This window comes from Hypanus sabinus, chromosome X1 (genome assembly GCF_030144855.1).
Source record: "Hypanus sabinus isolate sHypSab1 chromosome X1, sHypSab1.hap1, whole genome shotgun sequence".
NCBI classification, from domain to species: Eukaryota; Metazoa; Chordata; class Chondrichthyes; order Myliobatiformes; family Dasyatidae; genus Hypanus; species Hypanus sabinus.
In genome coordinates, this window is record NC_082738.1 from 18,139,902 (window position 1) to 18,166,172 (window position 26,271).

General features: G+C 42.3%; 1 protein-coding gene across 4 annotated transcripts in view; it reads left to right on the plus strand.

The window, feature by feature from the left end:
* The window catches only part of LOC132384655 (transmembrane protein 198-like), a 105,477-nt gene that overhangs the window by 42,704 nt on the left and 36,502 nt on the right, over positions 1 to 26,271 (plus strand). For all 4 annotated transcript variants that reach the window (XM_059955983.1, XM_059955980.1, XM_059955981.1 and 1 more), the window contains one exon: positions 6,463 to 6,681. In XM_059955983.1, the coding sequence (XP_059811966.1) occupies positions 6,525 to 6,681 (157 nt within the window). In that variant the 5' untranslated portion in view covers positions 6,463 to 6,524. The remainder of the gene's footprint in view (positions 1 to 6,462; positions 6,682 to 26,271) is intronic.

Sequence of the window (26,271 nt, forward strand, 5' to 3'; positions counted from 1 at the left end):
GTAAAGGGCAGAAAACGGGCTTCAGTGATGTTGCTTGTGGGGGGGGGGGGGGGGGGGTGGGAATAAATGTCTGGCAGAGCAGCCAGCTCTACTTTGGAATGGGATCACAGAGTCTTTTGCATCGATCTGTCAGAGGGAACACACAGGTTTAACATCTTATCTGCAGCCGAGCACCTCCTGTATAGAGCTGCCTCAGTGCTTCACTGGAGGGTCTTGCTATGTTTTTGTGCTTAATTGTCAGGTGTGGGACTTGAATCCTCTGCCCAGTGAAGAAGTAGAGGCTACCTCATTAAATGTATTTAAGATATACAGTAGATAGATTTTTGCATAGTGGGGAAATTCAGGGTTATGAGGAAAAGGCAGGTAGGTGGAGCTGAGACCGTGGCCAGATCAGCCATGATCTTGTTGAATGGTGGAGCAGGCTCAACGGGCCAGATGGTCCACTCCTGCTCCTATTTCTTATGGTCTTATGAACCCATGAACTGTTATGCTCTTAATTGAGCTTACAGAAAAAGGCACTTTGGCTCACTTCATCCTTGCTGACCATTAAGTCCATCTATAATAACTCCATTTTACTTTTCTCTTGCATTGGCATCAACAGCCCCCTCCAATTCTACCCCCTTGGGGCAATTCACCACAGCCAATTAAACCACCAAACCTCACATCATTAGGGTGTGGGAGGAAACTGGAGCACCTGGGGAAACCCATGTAGTTATCGGGAGAACCTGCAAACTCCACATGGACAGCAGCGGAAATTCCTGGAGCTGTTAAGCAGCAGTACTACCCGCTGTACCAGTGTGTTGCCTTGCATGAACTACAACAGGCAGCTCGCTGAGGCCAATTCAGAAAAGAGCACAGACTGAGTATTCAGAGAATTTTCACTGTTCCCCAATCTCTGAGGCATTTCTGTACATCCATTTTGGACCATTCTGATGCAATCTTCTATTCTTAATGAACAGTTAAAGCAAAAAGACAATTTATCAAGGAAAATCTTCATGGCAGACTGTGGAGTTCTCTTTTGAAATATTGATGCTGAATGTTGTTTTCAAATCGCCGTGTACTTTACAAATTCAAACTCTCAGTAAGGTTTTAAATTCTATATAAAATCCATTAGAAGCTTGGGTTTAAACCTTTAACCCCTGTAGGTGTGGCTTGGCATTGGGATTGTGTTGAACAGATGCCAGGTATACTTTCAATCCATTCTTCATGTGATCTGGTTGCAATCCAAATTCCACGTGTACACACGTATACTTTCCAGCAGGAAGTACTGGATTGAATCAGGGTCCAGGAAATGGATCAGTACAAGTGCTAGAAAAGCAGCTTGATTTTCAGGCTGTTCACCCAGATATGAGAAGTTGCTCAATTTCGCCTCGAATGCGTGTGCTCGCTGCCTGCCTCCAATTTGGGTTCGAGCGCACCAAATCCTGATTTGGAGGGTCAACTTACCTGGCCCTGAAAGTCCAGCCCCAAACTTCAGTCCTGTCCCCAAAATCTCCCCTACAACCTTTGTCAGCTGTTGATGTTGTAAAGAGCTTTAAGTATTTCTGAATGTCTCTGACATTCAAAAGCTATTAAAATGAAATCCCCAGTCAGTGTGGGTGAAACAGGAAGGGAGCAATTACTTTTTTGGGAGTATTCTATAGCCTCCTCACTGAGGAGCAGATTGGGAGGCAGATTTAACAGGGTTGTTGTCATGGGTGACTTCAACTTGCTTAATATTGATTGGTACCTCCTTGGTGCAAAATGTTTGGATGGAGCAGCGTTTGTTACATGAGTCCAGGAAGGATTCCTGACACAATATCTGGATGGGCAGACTAGAGGAGAGGCCATACTGGATCTAGCCATAAACCTGGTCAGCTGACAGATCTCTCTAAGTGACCATGAATCCTTAACCTTTTGCTAGAGAGTTGCAAGGTAGCCAGGAAGGAACTTAAGAAGGGGATTCGAGAAGGCCTTGGCAACTAGGATTAAGGAAAACCTAAAGTGTTTTACACATACTGTACATGAAGCAGGATGACTAGAGTGAGGGTAGGATTGATCAAAGATAGAACAGCAAACATGTGCCTGGAGTTGGAGGTAGGGGGGGTCCTTAATGAATACTTTGCTTCAGGATTCACCAGTGAGAAGGACATTGACTAATGTGAGATCAATGCAGAACAGGCTAATACGCTGGAGCATGTCGATGTTAAAAAGAAGTTGTGCTGGAACTTTTCAGTTCCTGGGGCTGGATGGGATAGATCCATCCAGGAAGCAAGAGAAGAGTTTGCTGCATCTTTGGGGATAAGCCTTGTGTCCTCACTGGCCATAGCTGTAGTATCAGAAGATTGGGGGGTGGTAAATGTTATTCCTTTGCTCAAGAGAGGTAATGAAGATAATCCTAGGAATTTTAAACCAGTACGTTTTGCGTCAGTGGTGGGAAAATTATCAGAGAGGATTCTTAGGGTTTGAGTATTTGGAGAAGATGGTCTGATGACGGATAGTCAGCATGGCTTTGTGAGGTGTTGGCCATGCCTCATGAGCCTGATTGAATTCTTTGAGGCAGTGACAAACAAATTGATGAAGGTTGTACAGTGGATCTGATGTACAGTGTGTGTGTAATATATAGCATTTGACAAGGTTCCCCATGGTAGACACATTCGGAAAGTCATGAGGCATGGGATCCAGGAACTTAGGCTATGCGGATTCAGAAGCAGTTCAAGAATGCCATTCAGCCCCACCTTCCTAAGGGTAAGTAGGGGTGGGAAATAAATGCCGGCCTTGACAGTGATGCTCAGAATCCCATCAATAAATACCATGTTTGGCATTTTTTTTAATGAAATAAAATCTTATTTGTCTTTGAATTAACTTATTTAGAACACAGGAAAGCCCTCTGGCATTGCATGTTATTGTTTGTTGATGAAATGGAACATTTAAAAATCATGGAATTTGTGATGCCTGCCGATGGAATTCGGATTTCTTGTGTTGGAGGTGGTGCCACTGGAAGGCCTTTGAGAATAGTGCAAGGAATCATTGTGTGGGAATATTTCATTGGAATACAACCAGCCAGGCCTGTTGCCAAGCTACATAAAGCCTTGGATAAATCTGGTTGGCTGCTGGATCAGTGTACCGTGGATTCAGAGTAAAAAGTGCAAACTTTGCATTAAGTGACCCAGCGTGTGCATGCAAATAGGTGAAGACTTGTAAGCTTGACTCTGATGCCCCCCAGTGGCTATAGACAGGATTAGAATTTGAATTATCGGGACATGCAAGCTCTTCAAGTCAAGTTGCTTTTTATTGTCATTTCGACCATAAACTGCTGGTACAGTACACAGTGAAAACAAAACAACATTCCTCCAGGACCCTGGTGCTACATGAAACAACACAAAAACTACACTAGACTACAGACCTAGACAGGACTACATAAAGTGCACAAAATAGTGCAGGGCAGTACAATAATTAATAAACAAGACAATAGGCATAGTAGAGGACAAATTACAATATAATAATAAATGATGTAGATGTCAGTCTAGGCTCTGAGTATTGAGGAGTCCGATGGCTTGGGGGAACAAACTGTTGCACAGTCTGGTCGTGAGAGCCCGAATGCTTCGAAACCTTTTGCCAGATGGCAGGAGGGAGAAGGGTTTGTATGAGAGGTGCATGGGGTCCTTCACAATGCTGTTTGCTTTTGCGGGTGCAGCGTGTGGTGTAAATGTCTGTAATTCAGCCCACTGAATCCATGCTGACCTTCACTCACCCATTTACACTAATCCCATTTCATTCCTTCCATGTTCCTATCAACTCCCTTCTAGACTCTTCCAGTCACCTACACATTGGGCAAATGTGTTTACAAGTCTGTGTAAGGATAAGGCAACTCGAGCAATCTGTGGCCTAACATCTCTCACCCCACTGCCCTATTTTCTTGGTTAAAGGCAAGTCATGAATTGGGAATCAGAAATGCACTCTTCTGGAGTCAAGGTTACAAGGCTGAATGTGAAATTTGTAACAGAAATGCTGTATTAACACAATCTTTTGGGTATTCCGTTGACCATTTGGCAATGCTGTCACTAGGGATAGAACTGGGAGGACTCATCAGAGAACCCAAACCCATTTTATGGGTTGTTCGTTCCACTTTGCTGGGTCATGACTTCAAGTTCAACGAGGATTGAGAGACTTTGCAACTCTTCTTCAAAGGGTGGTGGGAACAAAGTCTTCGAATATTTCTAAGGCAAAGGTAGATTTTTGTTAAGGCTAGGTAGGAATGCAGAGCTGGTTACAATTAAAGGGCAAAGCAGGCTGGAGTGGCTGAGTGCTTTACTTCAGCTCTAACGCATAATTTCACATGTATCCAAGGGGCTGTGGAGGCTTGTGCATTGAGTATCTTCAGGACCTTAGACCATTTTAGATATTTTTTTTTAGATATTTTAGACCATTTTAGATATTTTTTTAGATATTTTAGACCATTTTAGATATAATTTTAGATATGAATGTAATAGAGTAAAAGGCAGTTGGAACAAGGAAGTGACACTGAGATCAGCCAAGTAGAGCAAACTTGTGTGGGGGGTGGGGCGAATGACCTGTTCCTGCCAATTTGAAAATCAAGATGGTGTAAGACACTGCGAGTCTTACATAAAAACAAGAAGCATCAGAGACACTCAACAGGCCAGGCAGCAACCGGAGAGAGGAACCTGAAATATTAACACTGGTTCTCTCTATAGATGCTGCCTAGTTCGCTGGGTGTTTGCAGCAGTTTCTGTTTGAATTCCTGCTGATGATTTTGCGTTATGTTGTAGTTTGCATCAACTGTGGTGCTGCAATTGCCATTCCTGCCTTGAGTGACTCTCCAATCTGGACTGAACGTGTACCCGCTCTGCAGCAAATCTACCCCACATTCTGAGATTGCTCTCAGCTCAACGTGAGCAAGTTAAAGGGGAGGAAATGATTCCAGCCAGGAAGTTAGAACTTGCTTTTAACCAGTCCCTCATCACACTTGTGTCTCTGAAACCTCTCCAATCTCGTTCATTAAGTATTATTTTCCCATAAATCTGTTGGCAAATGCTTTACCTGAGCAACAACGGTCTGAATAAATATTTATTGGCATGTTGTCTCGAATTTTCCTCATCAGTTCCAGGGCATCTTGTTTTAAAGCTCAGAAGGTGGCAGCCATAGAGCTTTGAGTCTGTACTTTTGGATCCACAATCATCAAGATTCAACGATGAAGGTGCTACTAGGTGAACCATCCTGACGGGTCAGCAAGATGATTCAGTTGAGACAATTGAAATGGGCTTGTTTTGTTCAAAAGCAGCAAGGTACATCAGTGAGCCAAGCAAACCAGACAGATGACGGTTTAGCAGCTAAACAGGAAATGGTGCTATATCCCTCAACTTCCTGAAAGCTAAGATTCAGCTGTGTGCCACAGGTATTAAGTAAACATTAACAACCCATAGATGTCGGAAATCAGAAATAAAACAGAATATGCTGACAACATCTGTGGATTGGGAAACTGGGGTCAAAGACCCTTTGTCAGAACTGGAAAGGGAGAAAACAAGTTAGGTTAAGTTCCAGAGAGAGTGAGGAAGGGACGGATAGGACAAAGGGACTTACCCTGATAGGGCAAGGCTAGGTTACAATGGGGATAGACTTTTATACCTCACGTATTAACTACTCAATGTGCTGACTTATTTCTGAGGTTCTGTCAATAAGTGTGTTATTCAACAAACAATTAAAGTTCTTAATCCCTTTTTCTAATATTGAGAATTAAAGCTTTGAACATGAGCTATTAGTCATTGAATTTAACTTTAATTACCAGACTGTGCCCCAGTCTTCCTTTCCAATGCATACATCTTTAATAACATTTGCCTCTTCGTATATTTATAGAACCATAGTAAAACCAGTTACAAAGGACTTCAGCTCCTTTGCATCATTTAATTGTGCAGTGCTGTACACTTGCATCTGATGTCCTCTGTTGCCAATTTGCTTTTGTCAAACTTCTTGCCTCCTTGGGTGTGTGATATTTTAGGAACTGGGTGTTTATTTCTGTGCTGTTTCAAACATCAAAAATGTGGAAAGTTTTAGGACAAGTGCTGTTGTGTCAGAGGTAGTTTTACGTTACCACAAAGCATGGCTTGAGCTGCCAGCAAGGAAAAAAAATTGCCACAGGCTATTTATTTGCTGACAGATATTTTTACATGTTCTGGTGCATTTGTTAATGGCCAACGTAGCCAAACCAGGATTTGGCTGAGCTTGTGTAAGTAGTTCATCAGTTTAAGATGATTCAATTGGATTTGCCTTGTGGTTAGATAGATTCCAGAAGCTGTGAAGCCCCACACCTAAAACAAAACAAATGCATGGAGGAGAATTTGTGTGGTTCTGCCCTGATTTCCCAAGACCACTGGTTTAGTGAAAATTAATACACTCTGGTTTTCTAGCATCCATGGCCATTTCCACTGGATCTAATTCTGTATGTTTTGCTTCATTCCCTTATAGAGCTTGAGGTGTCCATTTGAATGGACAGACTCCCCTAGCTTTCCTGTGCACTCTGAGCAGCCATGGCGTCTGCACTGTTTAACGTTAACATCATGGACACTGGCCAGGAGGCTGTTGATGTGAACCACTGTGACCTGGAGTTGGAAAGAAAATATCAACTCATTCCATCCATTATCTGTGCTATGTGCTGCCTTTTTGGGATCATCTACTGCTTCTTCGGTAAGTGAAGTATTCACAGAGAAACAAACATCTGCTAGAGGAACTCACAGGTCGAGCAGAATCTGTTGACATTTCTGGTCAAAATCCTGCACAAGGACTGAGAGGGAAAGCAGGGTGGGGTGAGAGTGTGGTTGGCGGAAGGATTAAAAGGTGGGCAGGTTGTGCTGAGGAGGGGAGGGCAGCAGAGGTAGAGAAGAGAGATGGTGGCAGATGGATGATTGATGGAGAGAGAGAGTAAAGTAAACCAGATGGAGCAAGGTGAGGACAGAGGAGGGTGGAGATAGCTGCTGGAGGGAGAGCAGCAGGAACACGAAGTGCTACCCTTGCTGGACTCTGGTAAGTAAAGGAAGTGGGAATGGGGTTCATTAGAGGAGAGGTGAGTAAGGATGCTCTCAGTTTCTCCATCTCCACCATATCTGCTCTCAAGATGAGGCTTTTCTGTGCCTTCTCTTCTGCTGTGGTTGACAGAGTCCGATCTCATACCCCTTCTGTTTTTCCTACTAATGCTCTCACCCTGCCTCCCCTGATTTCAAAAAAGTATTCACCGACTCTTTGAGGAGTATGAGGAAGGTGCTAAATTTTGAAGGATAGCGCATTTTAAAATTGGTTTTTCTAGGCAAACCATGATGAGAGAAATCCCAAACGTATTGCTACCGTTCAATTAGTTCAAATTATTTAAAATGCAAGTCCTCTTTCTCTTGTTCTGTCATGTTTAAGATGCAATTGTTAAAAAAAATCTGAATTGCAATAATCTTTGCAGTCCTTTCTCCCTGGAAAAAGAAGTGGCTACCTTGTGGGGATGTCGAGAGAGGCTTGGGGGATTGAACTGAATGTTAGAGAGCATGGTTTGTTAGAAAGATTTAGACAGTATCAGTAAATGGAGGAACATTAAGGTGGAGTACCATATCACTGAGAAAGAGAAGTTTCCTAGGAGGTGCAGTGGGCACAGCTCCTGAGACACAGGTTCAACCTTTGGCACTGCCCGTGTGGAGTTTGCACATTCTCTTTGTGACTGTGTGGGTCTCCTCGGATTCTCCAGTTTCCCATCGCATGTTAAAGACGTGCAGGTTTGTTGGTAGGTTGGTTAACTGGCTGCTTGTAATTTGCCTCTGGTGTATTATGAATCTTGGGAGTTGATGGGAATATAGGGAGAGAAAACCGTGATTTGTGAAGGATTGTGTAAATGTTTGGCATGGACTCAGTGAGCCAAAAGCCCTGCGTTGGTACTGTATAACTGTTTAAAACCTGCACAAGAATATTCTTTGGAGATGATCCCGAGGGCCTGTTTCCATGCTATAATTCGCTCACAGAAAGGAAGTTATATGGCAATCCCATTAGCAGGGTCTGGGGGTCAGCAGAAGGTGTGTGTAAGGACAATCTCTCGCTGACCAGCCTGGAGCTCATCACTTGTGTTCCCATTTTGCTTATTTGCTATTTTGGTTGAAGGAGATTTATGTCTAATCTCAGTGGCCCAATTATCTTGTTTTTAACATTGTTTATTTCAGCCAACTAAGTATTTTGAAAGACCCATTAAGCTTAAGACCCTTAAGGAAAACTAGGAAACTGCAGATGTTGAAAACCCGAAATAAAAAAGAAACCGTTGGTAATGCTTGGCGGATTAGGCAGTGTCTGTTTCAAGCTAAAGATCCTCTGTAAGAACTGGAGAAATGAGGAAACGGGTGTATTTAGATTGCAGAGAGGGGGATAGAGTGGTGGAGTTGTCTATGATAGGGTGGCATCAAGATTGTGTAGTTGCTTTCAGTTTGACCAATACCTTGTGAAGCCTCAGAGTTACATCATTGCTTTTATATTCTGGTCCTCTCAAAATGAATGCTAACATTGAATTTGCCATCCTCACCATTGACTTCAGGATTCCCTAAAGTTAGCCTTTAGGCAGGGAATCCTGCACAAGGACTCCTAAGTCCCTTTGCACCTCCGATTTTTGAGTTTTCTCCCATTTAGAAAATAAGTCTACGCCTTTATTGCTTCTACCAAAGTTCATGACCATACACTTCCTTGCACCATATTCCATCTGCCACTTCTTTGCCCATTCTCCCAATCTGTCCAAGTTGTTCTGCAGACTCCCTGCTTCCTCAACACTACCTGCCCCTCCACCTATCTTTGTATTGTGGGCAGACTTGGCCACAAAGCCATCAATTCCTTCATCCTGATCATTGAAGTGGTCCCAATACTGGCCCCTGTAGAACACCACTAGTTACCGGCAACCAACCAGGAAAGGCTCCCTTCATTCCCACTCTTTACCTTCTGTCAGTCAGCCTATCTTCTATCCATGCTAGACTCTTTTCTGTAATACCATGGGCTCTTATCTTGTTTAGCAACCTCATATGTGACACCTTGTCAAAGGCCTGAAGATTCAAACAAACAACATTCACTGACTCTTCTTTGTCTATCCTATCCATTTTTTCCAACAGATTTCCCCTTGAGGAAACTATGCTGACTTCAGTCAATTTTATCCTGTGACTCCAAGTACATTGAAACCTCATCCATAATAATGGACTTCAACATCTTCCCAACCACTGAAGTCAGGCTAACTGGCCAGTAGTTTCCTGTCATTTGCCTCCCTGTCTTTTTAAAGAGTGGCGTGACATTGGCTGTTTTCTAGTCCTCTGAAAACATTCTAGAATCTCGTGATTCTTGAAAGATTGCTACTAATGCCTCCACAATCTCTTCAGATACTTCTTTCAGCACCATTTAGTCCAGGTGACTTCTCTACCTTCAGACCTGTCAGCTTCCCAAGCACCTTCTCCTTAGTAATAGCAACAACATTCACTTCTGCCACCTGACACTCTTGAATTTCTGGCATACAGCTGGTGTTTTCCTCAATGTTTTCCACTGATGCAAAAAACTTAAGTTTGTACGCCATTTTTTTGTCCCGATACCAGTGGTCCACTTTCCTTTCTCTCCTCTTCTTTTACCCTTTATATCTGAAAAAAACTTTTTGAATCTTTTGTATATTATTGGTTAGCTTAACTTTGTATTTCATCTTTTCTCCCCTTATTGCTTTTTTCTGTTGGTTTTTAAAAGCTTCCTAATCCTCTAGCTTCACATTAATTTTTGCCATATTATATGCCCTGTCTTTTGCTTTTATGCTGTCTTTGACTTGTCAGCTACAGTTGCCTCATCCTCCCTTTAGAATACTACTACTTTGGGTTGTATCTGTCTACGCCTTCCATGTTATTCCCAGAAACTCCAGCCATTGCTGTTCTGCTGTCATCCCTGCAAGTATTCCCTTGCAATTAGCTTTGACCAGCTCCTCTTGCAAGCCTCTGTAATTTCCTTTACTCCACTATAATACTGATACTTTCTCTCAAGCTACAGGGTGAATTTTATCATATTATGATCATTGCCTCCTAAGGGTTCCTTTAATTTAAGCCCCCTAATCAATTCTGGTTCATTACACAACACCAAATCCAGAATTGCCTTTTCTATAGTGGGCTCAAGCACAACCTGCTTGAAAAAGCCATCTCTTTATCTGACTTCTTTGCTATCTAAACATTGCTTGCCTCTGATGAAGGGTAGGATGGCTTCCTGTGGCTGTGGAGGCACATGCATGTAATTATAAAATCTTGCTCCTCATGTACATAAAACCAATTCACTGGCTCTTTCCTTTGTGTCACTCATCTTGTAACGATAAACCTGTTCCTGTGACATTGATGATAATAACCTCCATTGCTTTGCGCTGGTCAACTGGCTGGAGTGTCACTGATATCTTTAACCTCTCGCTTCGACAGTCTGTGGTACCCACCTGTTTCAAGCAGGTTTCAGTTTTATCAGTGTTTAAGAAGAACGTGGTGACCTGTCACAATGACTGTCATCCAGTCGCACTTATATAACCATATAACAATCACAGCACGGAAACAGGCCATCTTGGCCCTCCTAGTCCGTGCCGAACTCTTAATCTCACCTAGTCCCACCTACCCGCACTCAGCCCATAACCCTCCACTCCTTTCCTGTCCATATACCTATCCAATTTTACCTTAAATGACACAACTGAACTGGCCTCTACTACTTCTACAGGAAGCTCATTCCACACAGCTATCACTCTTTGAGTAAAGAAATACCCCCTCGTGTTTCCCTTAAACTTCTGCCCCCTAACTCTCAAATCATGTCCTCTAGTTTGAATCTCCCCTACTCTCAATGGAAACAGCCTGTTCACGTCAACTCTATCCCTCTCAAAATTTTAAATACCTCGATCAAATCCCCCCTCAACCTTCTACGCTCCAATGAATAGAGACCTAACTTGTTCAACCTTTCTCTGTAACTTAATTGCTGAAACCCAGGTAACATCCTAGTAAATCATCTCTGCACTCTCTCTAATTTATTGATATCTTTCCTATAATTCGGTGACCAGAACTGCACACAATATTCCAAATTTGGCCTTAACAATGCCTTGTACAACTTTAGCATTACATCCCAACTTCTGTACTCAATGCTTTGATTTATAAAGGCCAGCGTTCCAAAAGCCCTCTTCACCACCCTATCTACATGAGACTCCACTTTCAGGGAACTATGCACAGTTATTCCTAGATCTCTCTGTTCCTCTGCATTCCTCAATGCCCTACCATTTACTCTATATGTTCTATTTGATTATTCCTGCCAAAATGTAGAACCTCACACTTCTCAGCATTAAACTCCATCTGCCAACGTTCAGCCCATTCTTCTAACCGGCATAAGTCTCCCTGCAAGCTTTGAAAATCCACCTCATTATCCACAACACCTCCTACCTTAGTATCATCGGCATACTTACTAATCCAATTTACCACCCCATCATCCAGATCATTTATGTATATTACAAACAACATTGGGCCCAAAACAGATCCCTGAGGCACCCCGCTAGTCACCGGCCTCCATCCCGATAAACAATTATCCACCACTACTCTCTGGCATCTCCCATCTAGCCACTGTTGAATCCATTTTATTACTCCAGCATTAATACCTAATGACTGAACCTTCTTAACTAACCTTCCATGTGGAACTTTGTCAAAGGCTTTGCTGAAGTCCATATAGACTACATCCACTGCCTTACCCTCGTCAACATTCCTCGTAACTTCTTCAAAAAATTCAATAAGGTTTGTCAAACATGACCTTCCACGCACAAATCCATGCTGGCTACTTCTAATCAGATCCCGTCTATCCAGATAATTATAAATACTATCTCTAAGAATACTTTCCATTAATTTACCCACAACTGATGTCAAACTGACAGGTCTATAATTGCTAGGCTTCCTTCTAGAACCCTTTTTAAACAATGGAACCACATGAGCAATACGCCAATCCTCCGGCACAATCCCCGTTTCTAATGACATATTAAAGATCTCCGTCAGAGCTCCTGCTATTTCTACACAAACTTCCCTCAAGGTCCTGGGGAATATCCTGTCAGGACCCGGAGATTTATCCACTTTTAAATTTCTTAAAAGCGCCAGTACCTCCACCTCTTTAATTGTCATAGGTTCCATAACTTCCTTACTTGTTTCCCACACCTTAGACAATTCAATATCCTTCTCCTTAGTGAATACCGAAGAGAAGAAATCATTCAAAATCTCTCCCATCTCCTTCGGTTCCACACATAGCTGACCACTCTGATTCTCTAAGGGGCCAATTTTATCCCTCACTATCCTCTTGCTTTTAATATAACTGTAGAAACCTTTCGGATTTACTTTCACCTTATTTGCCAAACCAACCTCGTATCTTCTTTTAGCTTTTCTAATCTCTTTCTTAAGATTCCTTTTACATTCTTTATATTCCTCGAGCAATTCCTTTACTCCATGCTGCCTATATCTATTGTAGACATCCCTCTTTTTCTGAACCAAATTTCTAATATCCCTTGAAAACCATGGTGCTCTCAAACCTTTAACCTTTCCTTTCACCCTAACAGGAACATAAAGATTCTGTACCCTCATAATTTCACCCTTAAATGACCTCCATTTCTCTATTACATCCTTCCCATAAAACAACTTGACCCAATCCACTCTCTCTAAATCCCTTCGCATCCCCTCAAAGTTAGCCTTTCTCCAATCAAAAATCTCAACTCTAGGTCCAGTCCTGTCCTTCTCCATAATTATATTGAAGCTAATGCTATTGTGATCACTGGACCCGAAGTGCTCCCCAACACATAGATCTGTCAGCTGACCTATTGCATTCCCTAACAGGAGATCCAACACTGCCCCATCTCTAGTCGGTACTTCTATGTATTGTTGCAAAAAACTATCCTGCACACATTTCACAAACTCTAAACCATCCAGCCCTTTTACAGAATGAGCTTCCCAGTCTATGTGTGGAAAATTAAAATCTCCCACAATCACCACCTTGTGTTTACTACAAATATCTGCTATCTCCTTACACATTTGCTCTTCCAACTCACGCGCCCCATTAGGTGGCCTATAATACACTCCTATCAGTGTTACTGCACCTTTCCCATTCTTCAATTCCACACAAATGGCCTCCCTAGAGGAGCTCTCTAATCTATCCTTCCAAAGCACCGCCATAAGATTTTCTCGGACAAGCAATGCAACACCTCCTCCTCTGGCCCCTCCTACTCTATCACACCTGAAGCAACTAAATCCAGGAATATTTAGTTGCCAATCACACCCTTCCTGCAACCATGTTTCACTAATAGCTACAACATCATAATTCCAGGTATCAATCCACGCTTTAAGCTCATCCACCTTTCTTACAATGCTCCTAGCATTAAAATAGATACATTTAAGATTCTCTCCATCTCCTCCTCTCTTTCCATCCCTAACAATGCATTCAAATTTATTATCCTTTTCTTTCTTCTCCCCTACATCTTCGGGCTGAGCGCATCCCTTCTCCATCACCTGCCTTTCCTCCCTCACACACTGTCTATTTACTTGCTCCACTGGTGAACTAACCTCCTTTCCCATAGTCTCCTCAAATAGTCTCCCGCCCCCCCATCTTACTAGTTTAAAGTCCGCCCTGTAGCCCTAGCAAACCTCCCCGCTAGGATATTGGTCCCCCCACGATTCAAGTGTAACCCGTCCTTCTTGAACAGGTCACTCCTGCCCCAGAAGAGGTCCCAATGATCCAGAAACTTGAATCCCTGCCCCCTGCTCCAATCCCACAGCCATGCATTCATCCTCCACCTAATTCTATTCCTACTCTCACTGTCGCGTGGCACAGGCAGTAATCCCGAGATTACTACCTTTGCGGTCCTTCTTCTTAACTGCCTTCCTAACTCCCTATATTCTCGTTTCAGGACCTCTTCCCCTTTCCTACCTATGTCATTGGTACCTACATGTACCACGACCTCTGGCTCTTCACCCTCCCACTTCAGGATATCTTGGACGCGATCAGAAACGTCCCGAACCCTGGCACCAGGGAGGCAAATTACCATCCGGGACCCCCGGATATCCACAGTGACAAAGTGTTTTGAGGGGTTGGTGACTAAATATATTAACTCCTGCCTGAAAAGTGACTTGGATCCACTCCAGTTTGCCTCCCAGCACAATAGATCCACAGCAGATGCCATTTCATTGGCTCTTCACTCAACCCTGGAACATCTGGACAGAAAAGATGCATACATTAGGATGCTCTTTAAGGCAACAGCTCAGCATTTAAAACTATCATCTCCTCAAAGCTAATCAATAACCTTCAAGACCTGGGCCTCACTATCTCTTTGTGCAATTGGATCCTGGATTTCCTCACTTGTAGACCCCAGTCAGTTTAGATTGGCAACAGCATCTCCTCCACGATCTCCATCAGCACAGGGTTAATGCCCTGCTCTACTCACTTTACACTTGTGACTGTGTAGCTAAGCACAGTTCCGATGCCATTTTCAAGTTTGCTGATGTCAGCACTGTTGTTGGCTGAATCAAAGGTGATGATGAATCAGTATACAGGAGGGAGATTGAAAGTCTGGCTGAGTGGTGCCACAACAACAACCTCTCACTCAATGTCAGCAAGACCACAGAGCTGATTATTGACTTCAGGAGGAGGAAACCAGAGGTACATGAGCCAGTCCTCATCGTGATATCAGAGATGGAGAGGGTCAGCAACTTTAAATTCCTCAGTGGTATTATTATTTCAGAGGACCCTGTCTGGGCCCAGCATGTAAATGCAATTACAAAGAAAGCACACCAGCACCTCTACTTCCTTAGGAGTTTGTATAGATTCGGCATGACATCTAACACTTTGACAAACTTCTATAGATGTGTGGTGGAGAGTGTATTGACTAGTTCATCACGGTCTGGTATGGAAACACCAATGCCCTTGAATGGAAAATCCTACAAAAAGTAATGGATACAGCCCAGTCCATCACAGGTAAAGCCCTCCCCACCAGTGAGCACATCTACACGAAACACTGTCGTAGGAAAACAGCATCCACCATCAGGGACCCCCACCACCCAGGTCATGCTCTCTTCTCACTGCTGACATCAGAAAGAAGGTACAGGAGTCTCAGGACCCAAACCTGTTCTACTCACTTTATTCTTGTGAGGGTATATAGATGCACAGTGGAGAGTATACTGACAAGTTGCATCATGGCCTGTTATGGAAATACCAATGCCCTTGAATGGAAAATCCTACAAAATGTAGTGGATACAGCCCAGTCCATCACAGGTAAAGCCCTCCCCACCAGTGAGCACGTCTACATGAAACACAGTCACAGGAAAGCAGCATCCATCTTCAGGGATCCCCACCACCCAGGTCATGCTCTCTCCTCACTGCTGTTGCCATCAGGAAGGATGGAGGTACAGGAGTCTCAGGACTCACATCACCAGGTTCAGGGACAGTTATTACCCCTCAACCATCAGGCTGTTACACCAGAGGGGATAACTTCACTGTCTTCATTCGCCCCATCGCTGAGCTGTTCCCACAAGCTATGCACTCACTTTCAAGTACTCTTCATATCATGTTCTGGATATTTATTCCTTGCTTATTATTATTATTATTTCTTTTTTGTATTTGCACAGTTTGTTGTCTTTTGCACTCTGGATGTTTGTCCTGTTGGGTGTGGTCTTTCATTTATTCGATTGTGTTTCTTGGATTTACTGAGTATGCCCACAAGAAAATGAATCTCAGGGTTGTACATGGTGGGATATGTTCTTTGATAATAAACTTACTTTGAACTTTAAAACATTGTCAGTCAACAAAACCTTTACCCATCAATAGTCTGTAGACCACTTAACTTTCAGGAGATTTCATTAAGGTATCCGTTGACATTTTTTCGTGGTCCCTTGTATTTTTGTTTGCTGGTTTAACAGATGGATTGCATTAACAACCCAGTGATAGCAGACGTTGTAACTTCGATAAGGATATTGAATACTGACCCACTAAACAACAAGAGTCCTAATCTGCAGTTTAAAGCAGGTTCACGGGTTAAGTGAGAGAGACAGAAGACACTGACTACGAATAAGCATATTAATCATTTATTTACAAACAGTAAAAGACTTGACCACACATCTAAGTCCCGCCAAGTTACACAAACAACGAAACTAAATATTCAACAAACAGATAGCTAGCTAAGAGTACGAGTCTGGAGCATACTTTCCCAGTGGTTCTTCAGCACTTGACCCCTGGAGACAAAAGGAAAGAGGCCAAGCCTCCCACATGTGCTATTCTCACACTGCTGAGGTGCTTGAAGCTGGGCACTGGCGCCGTGGCGAACAAGGCTACCAATGGGAAAGAGCTGCTGCATCCTTCAAATGTGCCAATTGATGACTGGCACGATAGAAGCAGCTTTCGACCGGCAAATAAACCAACGCCCCCACGTGACAATGCATCATAAAACACTGGAACAGAAACTTTGGCAGAATGCTAAATTTGGGTGACGCTGAGAGAACTTAATCCTGATGATCATAAAATGATTGTTCAATGAGCGCCAAACTCTGGTGGTTAGAAAACAGTGCTGTCCTGAGACAAACCAGGGTGGATAAATCCCCAGGGCCTGACGAGGTGTGTCCTCAAACCCTGTGGGAGGTAAGTTTAGAAATTGCAGGGGCCCTGGCAGAGATATTTAAAACATTTTTAGCTATGGGTGAGGTGCCGGAACGTTGAGTGATAACTAATGTTGTTCAGTTGTTTAAAAAAGATTTGAAGAATAAGCCAGGAAATTATTGGCATCAGTCGTGGGAAAGTTATTGGAAGGTATTTCAGTATTTGGATATACGGGCATAGTCAACGTGGCTTTATGTCGAACCCATCAAGGAAGTTACCAGTGATGTTGACGAAGGCAAGGTGGTGGATGTTGTCGATGTGGACTTAAGCAAGGTATTTTATAAGAAGGTCCTGTATGGGTGGTTGGTCAGAAAGGTTCTGTCACTCGACATTCAGGATGAAATAGTAAATTAGATTAGGCATTGTCTTTGTGGGAGAAGCCAGAGAGTGGTAGTGGAGGATTGCTTCTCTGAGTGGAGGCCTGTGACTAGTGGAGTGCCATGGAGATTGGTGCTGCGTCCATTGTTGTTTGTCATCTATATCAACGATCTGGATGATGATGTGACATATTGGATCAGCAAATTTGCGGATGATACCAAGATTGGGGGTGTAGTGGACAGTGAGGAAACTATCAAGGCTTGCACAGGAATCTGGACCAGCTGGAGAAATGGCCTGAAAAATGGCAGATGGAATTTAATGCAGACAAGTGCAAGGTGTTGGAGTTTGGGAGGACAAACCAGGGTAGGTCTCATATGGTGAGCAGTAGGGCACTGAGGAGTGTGGTAGAACAGAGGGATCTGGGAAAACAGGTAATTCTTTGAAAGTGGTGTCACGGGTAGATTGGGTTGTAAAGAAGGCTTTAGCACATTGGCCTTCACAAATCAAAATACTGTACAGGAGTTGGGATGTTGAATTTGTATGAGACACTGGTGAGGCCTAATGGGTAGTATTGTGTGCAGTTTTGGTCACCTACCTACATGAAAGATGTAAATAAAGTTGAAAGAGTACAGAGAAAATTTTTAAGGATGTTGCCAGGACTTGAGTTATAGGGAAAGGTTGAATAGGTTAGGACTTTATTCCCTAAAATGTAGAAAAATGGGAGGAGATTTGACAGTGGTATACAAAATTATGAGGGGTATAGATAAGGTAAATACAAACAGGCTTTTCTATTGAGGTTGGGTCATGGGTTAAGGGTGAAAGGTGAAAAGTTTAAGAGAACATGAGGGAAAAAGTCTTCTCTCAGAGAGTGGTGTGAATGTGGAACGAGTTGCCAGCAGAAGTGCTGGATACAGGGTCGACTTCAATATTTAAGAGAAATTTGGATTGGTACGTGGGTGGGAGGGGTATGGAGGGCTATAGTTGACGTGTAGGTTGAGAGGACTAGGCAGATTAATAGTTTGGCATGGACTAGGTGGGGAGAATTGTTTCTGCCTGAAGAAAAAGCAGTACAACAGATGCTCTGCATGGGAACTTAATTGTTGGTGTTGGTATAAATGCATAGTGGGTACCCTGGGGCAGTGAAAGTGACTATCATTTTAAGCAAGAGGTCTTTTCTGACAGAAATTTGGTCTGTTTGGATGCGCAGACTGGCAGGTGAGTTGTTAAACTGAGGGTTGGCTCAGATGAATGCAGTTGATCTCAGAGCACAAGTTTGGATGAGAGTAGGAGGTTCAACAGAGCCTGGCTGATATTTTCCTGCTCTTGTGTCAAATTAGCCCCAGAGTTATTTACAGTATTGCAGTCATTAAACTCCACTGACCACAAAGTGCTTTGGGATGACCCAAGGCTGCCACAGTTATGCCAGTCTTTACTTGTGCCTTACTCTGATTCAGTGTGGGCCGGGCTACCTCTATACTCCCGTCCAAGTCTTGCTCTCCTATTTGTGTAATTCCCTGACTGGGAATTTTTCTGAGCATTTGCAAGAGCTGACTTTTTGGTCAATAGCTTGTATGTTTCTTCAGTTGAAAATTCATATGGATCTTCTGTGTGAATTCTTGACAGTTACCTGAAATAACTATGACCAGAACTGAACCCAGTTTTCCAAGTGTGGTCTGGCCAGTGTTTCATAGACCTGCAACATTACCGTGCAGCTCTTGAACTCAATCCCGACCTAATGAAGGCCAACACACCATACACTTTAACAACTCTATTAACTTGCATGGCAATTTTGAGCGATCTATGGGTGTGGACCCAAGATCCCCCTGTTCCTCCACACTGCAATTAACTAATTAATTAGCAGAATTAAATAATTTTGCTATCAAGTTTGACCTTCCAAAATGAATCACTTCACACTTTTCTGGGTTGACTTCCATCTGCAACTTCTCAGCCCAGCTCTGCATCATATCAATGTCCTTTTTATTTTGTAATTCAAATTTTTATTATTATTTTACAAAGCAGCACAGCATATCATAGAGCAGATGCAGTACAGCATATTTACACAGCCATCCCATGACAGGAAAACATATAAAACTAAGAAACAGAAAAAAACTTCTAATTTAAGTTTAAATAAACATACAACCAAAATTGATCCCACGAGTCTTGCACTTTTCCCTCACTGTTAATTCTTCCCAACATGTGTTCATTTGATGAAATCTGAACCATTCCCTCACAGTGGGACATTTGGATTTTTCCAGTTTTGCAATATAATTCTTGCAGCTGTGATGAGACCCACCTTTAAAATAGTAAATTTGTCATTGTTTACATTAGGTATCATTGTCCTGTCACCCAGGAGACAAAGCCGTGGGCACAAGGGCAGTGCAGAACTCGACCAATTCCCCAACAAATCAAGAACTTTACACCAAAATGGACGAACCATGGAACACTCCCAAATCATGTGAAAATATGTGCCCACCTCATTTTTACATTTCCAGCATAAATTATTATCAACAATCCCCATTTTGTAGAGTCTAGTTGGTGTCCAATAATATCTGTGTACTATCTGATATTGAATAAATTTCCCTCTCGCTTCCCTGATATGTCTACCCACATTTGATAAAATATATGACCACTCATTATCTTCAATATCGCTTCCAAGATCCTTCTGCCATATTGCTTTGAGATTGTTACACGGTTCACCCACAGAGTGCTTGAACATTTTATAAAACACTGATGCTTTATGAACTTCCTGTGGTAGTGTAAAGTATTCAGTTAAAGGGTTACTTTGTGGGCCACCATTCTTGAATATGCTACTAACACAGTATCTTATTTGTAAGTACTTCCAGAAATTCCCTTTATCTACAAAGTTATATTTCCTCTGCAAATCCACATACAACATAAAAATCCCATTCTCATAGAGATCACCTGCTGCATTTACAACTTTCATCCTCCATTCTTTCCAGTACACCATCCTTTTCCCAATGCATATCTCAGGGTTATTCAAGAGCAAGGAGTATAACTGATTTAAATGTGACATTCTACAAGCTTTATCAATTGTACTCCACCCACTCCTTGAGTGAAATAGTATAGGACAGGGGTCAGCAACCTTTACCACTGAAAGAGCCACTTGGACCCGTTTCCCACAGAAAAGAAAACACTGGGAGCCGCAAAACCCGTTTGACATTTAAAATGAAATAACACTGCATACAACGTTTTTTTTGCCTTTATGCTATGTATAAACAAACTATAATGTGTTGCATTTATGAAATTGATGAACTCCTGCAGAGAAAACGAAATTACATTTCTGCATGCAACAAAAACATTTTGAACTCCGAAAAAAAGACGTTGGGTTGAAAGTTACTTTTAAGTAAAATATTCAATGTCTATTTGAGTCCTTCTTGTATTTATGAAAAACGCCGAACTTAAATTTTCCGCCAGCAGCAAACCAAAAATAACGTCAGCCAGCTGTCATCCTGAAAAATGAAAGGACTATTTCACTGAACAATGAAAAAATATGAATATAAGTAAAATAATAGGCAATTAAAATATTTATCATACTTGGTTAATGGGATTTCTGCTCCTGGACCTCGGCGCACAGCGTCTGCACATCAGGGCTGTATGATGTCACCTTCATCTTTACACAGGATCGCAAGCTGTCATCTGTGAGGTTTTCAATATCACTCCATTTGTGTTTCTGAGCAAGAACGGCCTTCTGAAGGGCAACATCTTCAAGGTCTGCTGTCAAGCGTCTAAACTTGGACACCCATATGTCTTTGTCGGGTATGTCGGCCAGTTCCATCTCAAGATCAGGTTGACTCACACCTGCCAATGCAGTCGTATTCAGTAGGGAAGGATCGATGCTTAAGGGAGTGACCGGGAAGGATAATGTGTTTTTTTCCTCTCTGAACTCACAGAAGCGTTTCCCAAACGATGTTTGCATTGCGATGATTGCAGAATGTAAATACTCCGAAATTATCATGTCGTGACCTTGTTTGAACTCTCTCAAATTGGGGAAGTGAGACAATGTGCCTTTCTGTAAATCTCTGGCAAGCACTGTCAACTTGCGCTCGAATGCCAAAACATCCTCCAACATGTGCAGGGCTGTACGTCCTTTCCCCTGAAGAGCTGTGTTCAGCGTGTTCAGGTGCGCTGTCATGTCTACCATGAAGTGTAGCTTTTCCAGCCACTCTGGCTGTTCCAGCTCAGGAAAGGTGAGCCCTTTGCTGCCCAGGAAAGTTTTCACTTCTTCCAGACACGCGACAAAGCGTTTCAGCACCTTCCGTCTGGACAGCCAGCGATAAAAACACGTTGTAGCGGTGTCAGTAAACTGCAGTCAAAGATAGCTTTATTCGAACTAAACAGCCTTGCTTTTAAACCTCCCTCAACCCAGCCCCCATGGACGCAGATGCTGCAAAAGACGCGTACTCACAAACCCCCGTAGGCTATCTCCCTTAGCCGGAATGCTGGCTAATTGTGAGCCGTTTCGGATGTGGCAGGAAATGTGTCGCTACACTTAGGTTGTACAAGATCACCATAATTACATTTCAAAAGCTAACAAACTAACATAAAATACATTTTAATTAAATACTGACCAATTATTTCCCAAAGCCACAGGGAGCCGCAGCACAGAGGTGAAAGAGCCACAAATGGCTCGGGAGCCGCAGGTTGCCGACCCCCGGTATAGGATTTAGATTAGTCTTGTTTTCCACATGTTGTGAGAGAATGTTAAGGGGAGAAAGTGGTGCAGCCATGCTTCATTCTATAACTACCCAGTCTAAATCAACATCAGCCCTGTCCCAATGTTTAGCTAACTTGGTCATTTCAAAGGATAATTTATATGCCCTGACATCTTGTAGACTGAGCCCACCCATGTCCCTGGACATACACATCTTACTCATTTTAATTCTGGGCTTCTTCTTATCCCATAGAAAATCACTAATAATTTTGTTGTATTGCTTGTAGATCAAATCTGAAATATTTAAAGGAAGCATCATAGAAAGATCGTTCATAAACTATGACCATTTTACCTACATTGACTTTACCCCAGAGTGACAGTCTCAGCGTCCCCCACTTATCCAGATTATTTCTTATCCTACTCAATAATGGATCGTAATATAAAGTAATTATTTCATCCAAATTCTGACTGAGTTTGACCCCTAGATACTTCATTTCCAACTGGCACCCATCTGAAATTAAACTGAGATACTGAATTTGAGTAACATAATTTTGACATTGGCATAGCCTCAGGTTTACTGCAGTTGATTTTATAACCAGACACTTCAGAATATAATTGAATTGTTTTCATTAGTGGGGGTAAGGAATTAGGAGGGTCACTAATCAGTAATAAAATATCGTCAGCATATACCATCAACTTATGCTCCTTTCTGCCTCCCTTCACCCCTCTAATGTTTGGATCTGCTCTAATCATGACTGCCAATGGTTCCAAAAGAATCGTAAATAACAGTGGGGAGAGGGGGCAGCCTTGGCGTGTACCCCATGAAATGTTGAAAAATGGGGATATGATACCATTTGTAATAACTGCAGCCTTAGGGTTTTTACACAAAATTCTAATCCATGATTAAAGATAGAGCCAAACCCAAAGAATGACAAGGCCGTGGTTAAAAATCTCCACTCAACCCTGTCAAAGGCCTTTTCAGCGTCCAGAGAGATGCCAGTAACTGGGATACTACTTGGGGAGTTCAGCCATGTTAAGTGCAGTAATCTCCTTAAATTGTCAGTTGGGGATCTGCCTTTAATGAAGCCAACCTGGTCAGTGTTAATTATTGGTGGCAATACTTTCTCTAATCGCGAAGCCAGTATTTTAGTCAGTATCTTACAGTCCACATTAATTAAGCTTATAGGTCTATAACTGGAAGGGTCTATTGCATCCCTGTCTTTTTTTGGGATCAACGGTATTAATGCTTTATTAAATGTATTAGGTAAAGATTCCAAATTAAATGCTTCTGAATAGACTTTTGTTAGAATAGGAGCCAATATGTCCAGAAATTTCTTATAATATTCAACTGGGAAGCCATCCATACCTGGAGATTTCCCCACTTTCATAGCCACAATAGCCCGTCTGACCTCATCCTCAGTAATTGGGGCATCCAAGGACTCAGCTTGTTGTGGGGATAATGTAGGCAATTTTATATTAGCAAAAAAACTGATTCAGCTCCTCCTGGTCATGGTTAAATGGTGATGCATATGGATGTTCACAGAACTGTTGAAAGACTTCGTTCATTTGACACTAATGTATCCCCTTTCTTAATTACAGGTATAACACTATTCGTGTTCTGCTGTTTTAAATATCATGCCAGCAGCTTACCAGCTTTGTCACCACCTTCACAGAAACTTGCTTTTAATCTAAATAATGCATATTCTGCTTCTTTGTTATATATGTTATTTAGCTGGAATTTCAAATTGCACAGATCTTTGTATAAGACATCGGTATATTGTCTTGGTAAGACCTTTTCCAATGTGGTTAGTTCTGCCTCCAGATTTTTTATTTGCTCCATACTTTCTTTTTTCTTTTTGGATGCTTGTGCTATTAATTTCCCTCTTATATACGCCTTGGATGCCTCCCAAACCAAGGATAGCTTTACTGTGCTCCCTACGTTCAATTCAAAAAACTAAGTCAGATCTTCAGCCAGCTTTTCACTGAAATCCTCATCTTTTAACAGCATACTATCCATCGCCACCTACCCCTTCTCCCCCTTTCAGTATTTAAATCAATTTGAATTTCAACCGGTGCACGGTCTGATAATGCTATTGGGCCAATTTTACAGTCTATCACCTGTTCAACAATGGAGTTGGATATTAGAAAAAAATCTATTCTAGAGTAGGATTTATGCCGATGAGAGAAAAACGTTATATTCTTTTCCGGATGGATTCACCCATCGCCATATATCCACCAGACCGATATCCTCAATAAGTTGATGTAGGGCTGCCCTGTCCCTAGGTAAAAGTAAAGTCTGAAATTTGCTTTTATCAATAACAGGGTCCATTACTCGATTAAAATCTCCTGCTAAAATTGTTTTTCCTTCCTTGGTACCTAAAATTTCGTTCACCTTGTTAAGAAAGTCTGGGTCCTCCTTATTAGGTGCATATATGTTACAAAGTACTACCTTCACCCCATTAATAAGTGCATCTATACAAACTATCCTGCCTTCCTTGTCCTTAAATTCTCCAAGCAATACAAAATTAAGTTTTTTGTTAACTAAAATCATTGTCCCATTTTGTTTGCTATTAAATGATGAATAGAATACCTGGCCCACCCAATCTCTTCTCAATTTCAGTGCTTCAACATCTGTAAAATGTGTTTCCTGGACAAATGCAACATCAATTTGTTTACCTTTTAAAGTATGATAAAATCTTTTTTCCTCTTGATTGGGTTTCCACACCCATTAATGTTCCATGATATGAAATTAACCATTCTCATGTCCTAAACTTCATACACACATCTGCAAAAATATACATTTTCCCGGATGGCTGAGTCTGGAATGCAATAACTCCAAAAAAAAAACCTGCTGTACTCTATCCCCATGCTCAGTTATTACCAACAAACACTGCCAATGCTGCGCTTTCAAACAATTAAACAACCAACATAACCCAAAAACATAGCGATAATATATTCCTGCCAGATTAACTAACAAATAAAAACAAATAGGCAGGATAAACTCTACAAAGAAACAGACACATGACATGGTCCGTGAAGTACCGTGCCAGCTAGTAAGCCTCGCACTAAACAGACCGCTTTATCCAGCTCCCCACCCACCCTGTTGTACCTAAAACGTTTTCTCCACCTATTACTGTCTCTCAGTCAATGCCAGCGCCACACTTTTCCTGAATGAATTTCTCTGCTTCTGCAGCAGTAGTAAAGAACTTGTTCTTTCCTTTCCACGTGAAGCGTAGCACTGCTGGATAAGCGAGTATATACCTCATGTTGACTCTTTGCAGCACTTTCAGAGCCGTAGTAATTTCCCTCTGGTTTTCAGCCAATTCTCTGGACATATCCGGAAAGAAGGAGACTTTGCATCCCTCCCACTCAACTCCTCTTTTTGCTTTGGCCGCTTGCAGCACTTTCTCTCTGGCCGAAGAGTGCAAGCATCGTGTTAGGACCAGCCTGGGGGGGAATCCTCGCCCGGCCTCGGAGCCCGGACCGGTGCGCCCTCTCAATCTTAAACTCTGCGTTCAGTTTGATGCCAAATCCCTCGGACATGATTCTTTGCACACACTTCATCAGACCGCCCGTTTCCGCACCCTCCTTTAGACCAATCAGCCTGACGTTGTTGCGTCTGCTCCTGTTCTCAAGCTCCTCGACACGGTTCCACAGCAAGTCCGAGCGTTTATTATTCTGCTCGCTGGCACCCACCAGTTGCACAGTGGTGACCTCCACACTGGAGAGGCAACCCTCGGCTTCCGTCAGCCTCTCTTGAATGGCATTGACTGAGTTCTTCAACTCCGTTGTCGTTTCTTTAATTGTAGATACATTGGTAGCCATCCCGAGCAGAATGGAACTTATACGACTAACCTCAGCCAGTAAATTCTACATGTTGGAGCCTCGGTCCGTCTGTGTCGTTAGTGTGCCCTGAGCTTCGGATTGCGGGCCCTGTCTTGTAGCCTCATGACTCGCTGTAGCACTCTTCGAAGGTCTTGGCATACTACCGAATTATCTCGCAAAGTTGCTATTTTTTAGTGGAAAAAAAACAAACGGTTTTTAACTGTGGAACAGATGTGGTGGGATAAGGTGGGATAAATATGCTCTAATTGATAGAATTTCATGGTGGGTTGTTGGAGCTCCACTAACATCTTGCCCAGCACCCACGTGATGTCCAATGTCCTGTTTTACTCTAAGACAACTGTCTACACTATCCACAACACTATCAACCTTTAACTTATTTTATTGCCATAAATGAGGACTAACTACTGAATAGTAAGCATCTGAACACCTTAAATAGCAGTTTCATCGATCACTGTAAGAATTATTAACACTTAATTATGAACAGACTTCATTGGTAGATTTCACAGCCTCTGTTTTAAAGCTATGGTTTTACAAACTGGCTGGTCTGGACAAACTTATGACACAAGAACTTTGCTCCAAGACAGGGGAGGATTAAGTTGTTTTCTTCATGGAATTGAACAAGAAATTAGTTAAGATTATTCCAATTCAAGAAGATCCCTAACTGAGCTCTAAACTCCAGGGCCTTCTGAGCCCTTGTGTCTGCCTCCAATCCTGAATCAAATCTACTGGGTTGCCAATTAATGTGAACATTGTAGAAGGGAAGTGGGAAAAAATGTGGA